Source organism: Perca flavescens, chromosome 11, assembly GCF_004354835.1.
Source record: "Perca flavescens isolate YP-PL-M2 chromosome 11, PFLA_1.0, whole genome shotgun sequence".
Lineage (NCBI taxonomy): Eukaryota > Metazoa > Chordata > Actinopteri > Perciformes > Percidae > Perca > Perca flavescens.
In genome coordinates, this window is record NC_041341.1 from 3,735,305 (window position 1) to 3,747,804 (window position 12,500).

General features: G+C 47.3%; 1 protein-coding gene across 1 annotated transcript in view; it reads right to left on the reverse strand.

The window, feature by feature from the left end:
• Positions 1-12,500, reverse strand: part of LOC114564277 (zinc finger E-box-binding homeobox 2-like) — a 28,980-nt gene that overhangs the window by 3,802 nt on the left and 12,678 nt on the right. The window contains 2 exon segments of the mRNA XM_028591531.1: positions 4,980-5,160; positions 8,984-10,758. Of these exon segments, the coding sequence (XP_028447332.1) occupies positions 4,980-5,160; positions 8,984-10,758 (1,956 nt within the window).

Here is a 12,500-nt window from a genome sequence, read left to right on the forward strand (position 1 = left end):
TGTCTACAGGGTGAGAATATGGGTGATAATAATCTGATTATGTTTCTACAGGATGAGGATATGGGTGATAATAATCTGATTATGTGTCTACAGGGTGAGAATATGGGTGATAATAATCTGATTATGTGTATACAGGGTGAGAATATGGGTGATAATAATCTGATTATTTGTCTACAGGGTGAGAATATGAGTGATAATAATCTGATTATGTGTCTACAGGGTGAGAATATGGGTGATAATAATCTGATTATGTGTCTACAGGGTGAGGATATGGGTGATAATAATCTGATTATGTGTATACAGGGTGAGAATATGGGTGATAATAATCTGATTATGTGTCTACAGGGTGAGAATATGAGTGATAATAATCTGATTATGTGTCTACAGGGTGAGAATATGGGTGATAATAATCTGATTATGTGTCTACAGGGTGAGGATATGGGTGATAATAATCTGATTATGTTTCTACAGGGTGAGAATATGGGTGATAATAATCTGATTATGTTTCTACAGGGTGAGGATATGGGTGATAATAATCTGATTATGTGTCTACAGGGTGAGGATATGGGTGATAATAATCTGATTATGTGTCTACAGGGTGAGAATATGGGTGATAATAATCTGATTATGTTTCTACAGGATGAGGATATGGGTGATAATAATCTGATTATGTGTCTACAGGGTGAGAATATGGGTGATAATAATCTGATTATGTGTCTACAGGGTGAGGATATGGGTGATAATAATCTGATTATGTTTCTACAGGGTGAGAATATGGGTGATAATAATCTGATTATGTGTCTACAGGGTGAGAATATGGGTGATAATAATCTGATTATGTGTCTACAGGGTGAGAATATGGGTGATAATAATCTGATTATGTGTCTACAGGGTGAGAATATGGGTGATAATAATCTGATTATGTTTCTACAGGGTGAGAATATGGGTGATAATAATCTGATTATGTGTTACAGGGTGAGAATATGGTGATAATAATGTGTGTCTACAGGGTGAGAATATGGGTGATAATAATCTGATTATGTGTCTACAGGGTGAGAATATGGGTGATAATAATCTGATTATGTGTCTACAGGGTGAGAATATGGGTGATAATAATCTGATTATGTGTCTACAGGGTGAGAATATGGGTGATAATAATCTGATTATGTGTCTACAGGGTGAGAATATGGGTGATAATAATCTGATTATGTGTCTACAGGGTGAGAATATGGGTGATAATAATCTGATTATGTGTCTACAGGGTGAGAATATGGGTGATAATAATCTGATTATGTTTCTACAGGGTGAGAATATGGGTGATAATAATCTGATTATGTTTCTACAGGATGAGAATATGGGTGATAATAATCTGATTATGTTTCTACAGGGTGAGGATATGGGTGATAATAATCTGATTATGTTTCTACAGGGTGAGAATATGGGTGATAATAATCTGATTATGTGTCTACAGGATGAGATGTGTACTGGAAGATGACAGGAAGATTAATTTCTAGGACAGATGAAGAGAGAGAGGAAATGTAGAATGATTCATCCAGACATCACACAGCACAACCGTTTCCATGACGCCTCCAAAACCCTTTGAAGAACATCAGTGGTCTGTGGTTTCTACCAAGGTTCATTTAGACCAGCTAATAACTATATATATATATATATATATATATATATATATATATATATATATATATATATATATATATATATATATATTCATGTTTAATATTACAGGGTTGACTGATAGTTCACCTGCGTAGATGTTTACGGTCTGAATTTATTAAATGTTTGTTTCCAGCTCAGATATGTAAAAATCTCTCTACAGGAATTAATATTTCTCTTTGATCTTCAGAATATACACACACACACACACACACACACACACACACACACACACACACACACACACACACACACACACACACACACACACACACACACACACACACACACACACACACACACACACACACACACACACACACACACACACACACACACACACACACACACACACACACACACACACACACACACACACACACACACACACACACACACACACACACACACACACACACACACACACACACACACACACACACACACACACACACACATTCAGACACACACACACACACACACACACACACACACACACACACACACACACACACACACACACACACACACACACACACACACACACACACACACACACACACACACACACACACACACACACACACACACACACACACACACACACACACACACACACACACACACACACACACACACACACACACACACACGGAGCCAGTATGAATGATATTTTGGGTGCTGAGTGTGTCTGTACCCCCCCCTCTGTAAAAGAGAAACATGTTAAAGGGTTACAGAAAACAAAACTGGGGGGGGGGGGGGGAATAATAAACCAGGGATTCTCAAACACCAAGGGCCCGACCCAGAGAGTTAAATAATGAGGCCAAGGGCCCGACCCAGAGAGTTAAATAATGAGGCCAAGGGCCCGACCCAGAGAGTTAAATAATGACTCCAAGGGCTCGACCCAGAGAGTTAAATAATGAGGCCAAGGGCCCGACCCAGAGAGTTAAATGAAGGGCCCGACCCAGAGAGTTAAATAATGAGGCCAAGGGCCCGACCCAGAGAGTTAAATAATGACTCCAAGGGCCCGACCCAGAGAGTTAAATAATGACTCCAAGGGCCGACCCATTGACACCAAAGGGCCGACCCAGTGACACCAAAGGGCCAACATAGAGACACCAAAGGGCCGACCCAGTGACACCAAAGGGCCGACCCAGTGACACCAAAGGGCCTACCCAGTGACACCAAAGGGCCGACCCAGAGAGTTAAATAATGACGCCAAGGGCCCGACCCAGAGAGTTAAATAATGACACCAAAGGGCCGACCCAGTGACACCAAAGGGCCTACCCAGTGACACCAAAGGGCCGACCCAGGGACACCAAAGGGCCGACCCAGTGACACCAAAGGGCCGACCCAGTGACACCAAAGGGCCAACCCATTAAAACCAAAGGGCCGACCCAGTAAAACCAAAGGGCCGACACAGTGAAACCAAAGGGCCTACCCAGTAAAACCAAAGGGTCAACCCATTGACACCAAAGGGCCGACCCAGAGACGCCAAAGGGCCGACCCAGAGACGCCAAAGGGCCGACACAGTGACGCCAAAGGGCCGACACAGTGACCCCAAAGGGCCGACACAGTGACCCCAAAGGGCCGACCCATTGACGCCAAAGGGCCGACCCAGAGACACCAAAGGGATGACCTATAGACACCAAAGGGCCGACACAGAGACACCAAAGGGCCGACACAGAGACACCAAAGGGACGACCTATAGACACCAAAGGGCCGACACAGAGACACCAAAGGGCCGACCCAGAGACACCAAAGGGCCGACCCATTGACGCCAAAGGGCCGACACAGTGACACCAAAGGGCCGACCCAGAGACACCAAAGGGCCGACCCATTGACGCCAAAGGGCCGACACAGTGACGCCAAAGGCCCAACCCAGTGACACCAAAGGCCCGACCCAGTGACGCCAAAGGCCCGACCCATTGACGCCAAAGGGCCGACACAGTGACACCAAAGGCCCGACCCAGTGACACCAAAGGGCCGACACAGTGACCCCAAAGGGCCAACACAGTGACACCAAAGGGCCGACACAGTGACCCCAAAGGGCCGACCCAGAGACACCAAAGGGCCGACACAGTGACCCCAAAGGGCCGACACAGTGACCCCAAAGGGCCAACCCAGAGACACCAAAGGGCCGACACAGTGACGCCAAAGGGCCGACACAGTGACACCAAAGGGCCGACACAGTGACACCAAAGGGCCAACACAGTGACACCAAAGGGCCGACACAGTGACCCCAAAGGGCCGACCCAGAGACACCAAAGGGCCGACACAGTGACCCCAAAGGGCCGACCCATTGACACCAAAGGGACGACCTATAGACACCAAAGGGCTGACACAGAGACACCCCAAAGGCCCAACCCAGAGACACCAAAGGGCCGACACAGTGACGCGTAAAGGGCCGACACAGTGACACCAAAGGGCCGACACAGTGACACCAAAGGGCCAACACAGTGACACCAAAGGGCCGACACAGTGACCCCAAAGGGCCGACCCAGAGACACCAAAGGGCCGACACAGTGACCCCAAAGGGCCGACCCATTGACACCAAAGGGACGACCTATAGACACCAAAGGGCTGACACAGAGACACCAAAGGCCCAACCCAGAGACACCAAAGGGCCGACCCAGAGACACCAAAGGCCCAACCCAGAGACACCAAAGGGCCGACCCAGTGACACCAAAGGCCCAACCCAGAGACACCAAAGGGCCGACCCAGAGACACCAAAGGCCCAACCCAGAGACACCAAAGGGCCGACCCAGAGACGCCAAAGGCCCCACCCTGTGACACCAATGGGCCGACCCTGTGACGCCAGGGGTCACAGAGACACCAAAGGGCCAACCCAGAGACACCAAAGGGCCGACCCAGAGACGCCAAAGGCCCGACCCAGTGACACCAAAGGGCTGACACAGAGACACCAAAGGCCCCACCCTGTGACACCAAAGGGCCGACCCTGTGACGCCAGGGGTCACAGAGACACCAAAGGCCCAACCCAGTGACACCAAAGGGCTGACACAGAGACACCAAAGGCCCCACCCTGTGACACCAAAGGGCCGACCCTGTGACGCCAGGGGTCAAGGAGAAGTAAGTACTAAATTGAATTTGTTGCCTAAAAGTTATAAATCAAAGAATACATTTTATTTTGATCTTGCCAATAACTAACAACGTGATGCGGACCTTCATATGATGCGTTTGAGAACCCCGGGAACAGATAGAATAAATGAAGGGGGGGGGGGGGGGGGGGCAAAGAAGCATTGGGGGATGGGAAAAGAAAAGAAGTGTCCAAATGTTATATATACCTGTGTGCTCATATTTGTGTCTTAGGAGGGAACTGGTCTTCTGGAATGTTTTGTCGCACAAGTCACACGCGTACATACCACTTTCAGTCTTCTTAATCTTCTTCCTGGACAGCAGCGAGTCGCTGTCCGTCAGGTCGTCCAGGCCTGACAGATAGTCCACCGTCCCATCCAGCAAATCGCCCTGAGACACAGACAGAAAGATCGGTTCAACCCTGAACACAGACAGAAAGATCGGTTCAACCCTGAGACCCAGACAGAAAGATCGGTTCAACCCTGAGACACAGACAGAAAGATCGGTTCAACCCTGAACACAGACAGAAAGATCGGTTCAACCCTGAGACACAGACAGAAAGATCGGTTCAACCCTGAGACACAGACAGAAAGATCGGTTCAACCCTGAGACACAGACAGAAAGATCGGTTCAACCCTGAGACACAGACAGAAAGATCGGTTCAACCCTGAACACAGACAGAAAGATCGGTTCAACCCTGAGACACAGACAGAAAGATCGGTTCAACCCTGAGACACAGACAGAAAGATCGGTTCAACCCTGAGACACAGACAGAAAGATCGGTTCAACCCTGAGACACAGACAGAAAGATTGGTTCAACCCTGAGACACAGACAGAAAGATCGGTTCAACCCTGAGACACAGACAGAAAGATCGGTTCAACCCTGAACACAGACAGAAAGATTGGTTCAACCCTGAGACACAGACAGAAAGATCGGTTCAACCCTGAGACACAGACAAAGATCGGTTCAACCCTGAGACACAGACAAAGATCGGTTCAACCCTGAGACACAGACAGTCTACCTGCAGAGAGTCTAAAGTCTGCAGGAATACGTCTGATAATAATAATAATAAACACCTGATTCTCCACCTATGTTGAAACTAATCCTATAACGGGGTTGTGAACGGCTTCGTTAACTGTGTTAATAAAGACACATGGATAAATGTCCCATAATGCAACTGGAAACGTAAGTAAACAGAAATGTGAATCATGTTCTTCTGTTAAAATATACAGACATGTTAACACTCAGATATTTCTTACAGTGTGTGACAAACATTTAGCCTAAATGGAGAATGTAACCCCAGCGCCTGAATTGGACCAAAAAGGTTGCCGGTACCCTAAAGGCTGTTTTATGCTTCTGCGTCAACTCCACACCGTAGGAGTGATGCCGTAGCTACGGCATCATGACCCTTAGGAAGATCTGCGTTTGGGTTGCGATGAGTCTGAGGTTATCTGTGAGGTGTTTGCAAGCCAGTTTATGTTATGTTAGCAAGCTAACTTTAGCACAACTGCCCACAAAGTACTGCTTGCTGGAGAATAGCTAATTTTAAAATGGTACTGACATATAGACACTTTACAAACAGATAACCCCGTCACTGGAACCAGAATATGTCTGAGTTTATTAGCAAAGCTGATGTCAGTGAACTAGCATGTTGCTACTCCCCACAGTAGACTGCTGGAAACACCCACTATCAACACACAGGACCAGCTGACCAATCACAGTCACACAGGACCAGCTGACCAATCACAGTCACACAGGACCAGCTGACCAATCACAGTCACACAGGACCAGTTGACCAATCACCTTGAAACACCGACTATCAACACACAGGACCAGCTGACCAATCACAGTCACACAGGACCAGCTGACCAATCACAGTCACACAGGACCAGTTGACCAATCACCTTGAAACACCGACTATCAACACACAGGACCAGTTGATTTGACGCAGAAGCATAAATCAGCCTTAATTCAGCAGTTTGTGTGTCTTGGATACATGTAAATTCAAACGTATATGTTGTAGGGGTGACACCCCTGAATACAGAAGGCCAAGTACCAAAGCATCAAACTAGGACAAAAAGACATTAAAGCTTAAAAAAAATAAAATAAACGGCAAAAGTGTCAAAAAGTGCATCAGAAAACGCATAAAAAAAGCTTTGTAAAAAAGTAGCAGAATCTGCAAAATATTAAAACTTAAACATCCCTCGTTGTAAGATCCCCAGGGAGCCCCTGCAGAAAGTTTAGGCTAAAGTTCAAGATGTTTTTAACAAGATAAATTCCCGCTCCAATATGTGTTTCCATTTAAGTGTTTGTCCCCAGGAGCCCTGCAGAGGATCTACAGATCTGCAGGTTTCAGACCCTAAAGTCTACAGGAGACTCTGAATACGTCTGATAATAATCCCACACCTGTTGCCTCCCCTCCAGAGACACCTTCTGGTCCCCCCCCCCCCATGCCCCACCATGCCCCAGCGCCGGTGTGATCCCCAGTCTGGACAGAGCTTAAAGGTAAGTCCCTTAAAAAGAGGGGGGACATATGGGACTGGGGGTCTGGGGGCTTTAGATGAAGTGTTTACACCGAAGACAGACAACAGGTGAACCTTCACTTTGAGGATTTATTGCACATACTCTATATTCTTTGCACATTCTGCACTCAACCCATTCAGCCTCTTCTTTTCTATGCAACAGTTATTTTATAACTTTTTTAACTTATTGTGGCAATAAAACCTGTTTCTGATTCTGTGTTTTTTTTTACTATTTCTGTTACGTACGTGATGTTGTGTATGTGTATGTTGTGTATGTGATCCAACTACGTAAAAAGTACAATATTTCTCTCTAAAATGTAGTGGAGTAGAAGTAGAAAGTGGCATGAAAAGAAAAGACTCTACTACTACTGGAGTAAATGTACTTAGTTATTACAACACTGCATCCTGGACTCTCTGTCTCCATGTCTGAGTGTCTGATGTGAACAACAATCTGTGAAACTGGTCCAGTATTAAACCAGAACCGAGCTGTAATGTAACCCTACAGGACTAATGTTCAGCAGCAGTTAGAGTCACTAAAAGTTCTGTTGTTGCTGCTGACAGACTCACATTATTATTCTAAGTGTCTGACAACATTATGGGATGGATCCCTACAGAGATAGACCTTTTAGTTAAAGAGTGAGATCCTTTTAGTTTAACATGAAACAGCCCCGAAATCACCATCACCAAACTCCACCAGACTCCATGTAAATAATCAGGACTTTTAGTGTGTATAGAGCCAGCATATTTCCACCAGACTCCATGTAAATAATCAGGACTTTTAGTGTGTATAGAGCCAGCATATTTCCACCAGACTCCATGTAAATAATCAGGACTTTTAGTGTATAGAGCCAGCACATCTCCACCAGACTCCATGTAAATAATCAGGACTTTTTTAGCGTGTATAGAGCCAGCACATCTCCACCAGACTCCATGTAAATAATCAGGACTTTTAGCGTGTATAGAGCCAGCACATCTCCACCAGACTCCATGTAAATAATCAGGACTTTTAGCATGTATAGAGCCAGCACATCTCCACCAGACTCCATGTAAATAATCAGGATTTTTAGTGTGTATAGAGCCAGCATATCTCCACCAGACTCCATGTAAATAATCAGGACTTTTTAGTGTATAGAGCCAGCACATCTCCACCAGACTCCATGTAAATAATCAGGACTTTTAGCGTGTATAGAGCCAGCACATCTCCACCAGACTCCATGTAAATAATCAGGACTTTTAGCGTGTATAGAGCCAGCACATCTCCACCAGACTCCATGTAAATAATCAGGACTTTTAGCATGTATAGAGCCAGCACATCTCCACCAGACTCCATGTAAATAATCAGGATTTTTAGTGTGTATAGAGCCAGCATATCTCCACCAGACTCCATGTAAATAATCAGGACTTTTATCATCGTAAAACTCAAAAATTCAAAGTGGACAGAAACTAAATAAAACTACCAAAAGCCGTCTTGGTTCATCTTTCCACTGTTCCAACAATCACCACTCTGGTTTGGTTGAAATAAACCCTTAATTTTTTTTTTTTATTCTGGCTCTATACACGCTAAAAGTGCTGATTATTTACATGGAGTCTGGTGGGTTTGGTGAGATACGAGTGTTAGTAGACTAAGCAGTTCTTTAGTCAACGACAGCCCTGTTTGAAATGCATCATGAACAATATTCAATGTTTTTACCTGGAAACCTGGTTTCCGCTGGTACTTTCTCCGCTGCTGCATCTCGGCGAACGTGGCGGCCCCGGTGGCGTAGGTGTAGGCCATGTGGGGCAGGAAGGTCATGGGGTCGAGGCCCGGGTATGGCCTGAGGCCCGGGATGGAGGCCTGCGCCGCAGACATGAAAGTGGGCGGAGGAAACGCTCCATGGGGAGGCAGAGATGTGTAGAAGGGATTAATCCCAAAGTTAGGACTGGGGCTTTTCTCCAGATGGTGCACGGAGATCCCGTCCGAGCCGTGGACTTCCTTCTTGATGTTGGCGAGATGCAGCGCCTCGCCGTTGATGAAGCCGTTGGCTCTGGGTTGCTTCAGGAGCCTCTGAGCCATGATGTGTTTGGGCAGCGACAGATCCAGTGGTATATCTCCGTGGGCTTCCTCCGACGCCACGCTGTTCGGAGTGTACAAGCTGCTCTGAGAGTTTTTGGAGGAAGTAGACGAAAGGTTGAGCGGCGACGGAGTGTCGCTCCGCAAGTGGTCCAAGTTATCGAGTGGTTTGTCCCCGCTTGTCTGAGTGCTGGCCTTCGAGATTCTGTGGGAGGCCTCGCCGTTAGCGAGGTGGGAATCCACGGGAGGGAGAGACCTCTGCGAGCGGCCAAAGCTGTCCGGAGGCGGGGATCTTTTCCTCGAAGCGCCACCGTGGATGTTCTGGTTCTGGTTCTGGTTCTGGTTCTGGTTCTTCCACTGAGCGAACCACTCCTTGACGAACTCTTGCGGAAGGCCTACCGCGATAGAGATCTTGAGCAGTTCCTCTGCGGTGGGCTCTTTGTTCATGGCGAAGTACGCCTTGAGAACAGACAGGTGGTCCTTGAAGGGGTTGCCGGGGCTGGTGGCGCGCTCGACGCCGGAGGGTATCTCCGAGGGTATCGTCACGGGAACGCTCTCCGCCGGCTGCAGCACCGCTTTGATCTCCTCGTTCATTTTGCACATGTAGCGCTCGTGCTGGTGCAGCGGGATCGGCCCGGGGAACGCCTCCTTGCAGAACTGGCAGGAGAACGGCAAGAAGTGGTTCTGCCCGTCCGGATACCTCTCCTCGGAGTCGCCGGAGTGGTTCGGCTTCTCCTTCTTGACGTCCGCTGGCCTCTTGGAGTCGTCGATGAGACTCTTGGCCTCGTTGACCTTCTCCAGCGTGTAGTCGATGATGCTCTTCGTGCCGCCGCCGCCGCCGTGGAAGCCCCGGCGCTGCTCCTCCATCTGCGCGCCGAGTTCCTTCATGTACGCCCGGAGCTTCGAGATCTCCTCCGGGTGCCCGTCCGACTGCTGCCGGCACACGGTGTTGTCCACGATCTGCAGCACCCTCTGCACCTCGCTCAGGTTGTTCACGGAGCCAGAGAAGTGCGGCAGGTCCAGCCCGATGGCCGCCAGATGCTGCAGCGGGCTTCCTCCGCGCCCGTTGATGTAGACGGACCCCCCGAAGCCGCGCTGGGACGCCATCAGCAGCCGGTACTCGCTGAAGTCCATCGGCTCGGCCGTGATGTCTAGCGGCTCCGGGGCGGCGAGCGCCGGCTGCTGGTGGCGCCCGTTCTCCAGCTTGTGGCGGAGCTGGGCGAGAGCCGCGGGGCTCCCGGGCGACGAGGTGGTGGAGTTGGGGGAGGAGCCGGGCTTGTTGCCGTGGTTTCTGTTGCACGCTCGTCCGTTGACGGCGATCGGGCCGATGCATTTCTTGCTGCTGATGTGCGAGCTGTAGGAGCCGGAGTGGGAGAACCGCTTCTTGCAGTTGGAGCACTCGTACGGCTTCTCGCCTGCAACACAACAACACACGTCACGGTTAAACCGGGCTCGTCTCGTAAGCACTCTGTGGTTCATGCTCTTGGTTCTCCTCGTTAGACTACTCTGATGCACTTCACAGTCCTCCACACAGGAGTTTTTTTGTGATTATTGAGGCAAAAATCCTTGATTATGCGGCACGTTTTCTTAAAAAATGTGATTGAATATGCTACATGTGATATTTATGCAATTGTATGCGATGAGATTGCAGGAACCTTTAAAAACTGGTTTGATGATAAAGAGAAAAAACAGTGATTCAGCTTTTAGATGATGTTCACCTCGCGTAATGACGGCACTTCATAATGTTCCCATGGCAACAGGGGAAAATGGCTGCTCTTGTGTGAAGTAAACGCAACATTTCCCATTCTGCTAAGATATATTATGTTATATGTATAGTATATTAACTATGCAAGCACGGCATATTTTGCACGTAAATCGACAATTTAAGCGGCGAAAGTGCGGCGAAAAATTGGACTTTGGCTGATTATGCGTTGAATTATGCGATCACATAATCACGTTTTTCTGGAGGGACTGACTTTACATGGGTGTAAACCAAACCTCCCTTTCACGCTTACAGTTAGTACAAAACTCTGCCGCTCGTCTTTTAACGGGAACTCGTGAACACATGAACACATAACGCCAGTCCTGGCCTCGCCACACTGGCTCCCGGTCCGTTTAGAGTACACTCTAAGATCTTATTGGTTGCTTTTAAATCACTGAATGGTTTGGCACCTCGCTACCTCTCAGACCTCTTACAAGTTTACACCCCCTCATGGTCACTTATAGGTCTGTTGATCAACTTTGGCTAGTCGCCCCGAAAACCAGGTTAAAAATCAGGTTAAAAATCAGGTTAAAACCCGGGTTAAAACCCAGGTTAAAACCCAGGTTAAAACCCAGGGGTGCCCGCGCTGTTTCAGCTGCAGCCCCTAAACTGTGGAATGAGCTCTACCCCCACAGGACCCTCGAATCTTTAAATCTCGTCTTAAAACTCACTTGTATTCCCTGGCTTTAACCCAGCATGAGAACTGTGTGATTTTATGTTGATTTATGTGTTCTATGTGTTTATATGCGTTATCTCTTGTTCAGCACTTTGTAAACCTTTGCTTTTTAATCGTGCTATATAAATAAAATGGATTGGATTATGCTTTCATCGTTGCATCGTTACGTGTCACATAAAGATATCAGGATAGAGTCGGGGTTTTCTCGTGGTGTGCGTGCTGAAGATGATAAGGAGGATGATAAAAGATTAGCAGTTAGGCAGGCGGGGTGCACATTGTGACAGAGCCTGAGAGGACCTGGACCCCGTACACTTTGTCTGTGGTCTGGGATACTTAGGATCTTTTTTGTGAACCCACACGTGTGTTTTAACTCAAATGCTGGATTCCAGTGAACTCTTCGTCTCAGATTGATCCTTGTGTTTAAGTCCGATGAAAGAAGGCGCGCAAATTAATAAATTGGAGTCAGATCTGCCTTAGGGCCTCATTTGGGACATAATTCCCCACAAAAGTTAATTTTTATTTTGTCTTGAGTTCTGAAAGTAAAGTCTGAAGAGAAATGTTTCAGTTGGAGGTCGTATTTCTTTACTAACTGTATTCATGGTCAATAAACTATTATTTAACCAATTATTTGACATTACACCTAATTTCTGAGTTACCAAAAGCAGAAACTATGAATGATTCTCCCAAATCGTTAAGATAAGAGGCTGGTTTGTGTCAGA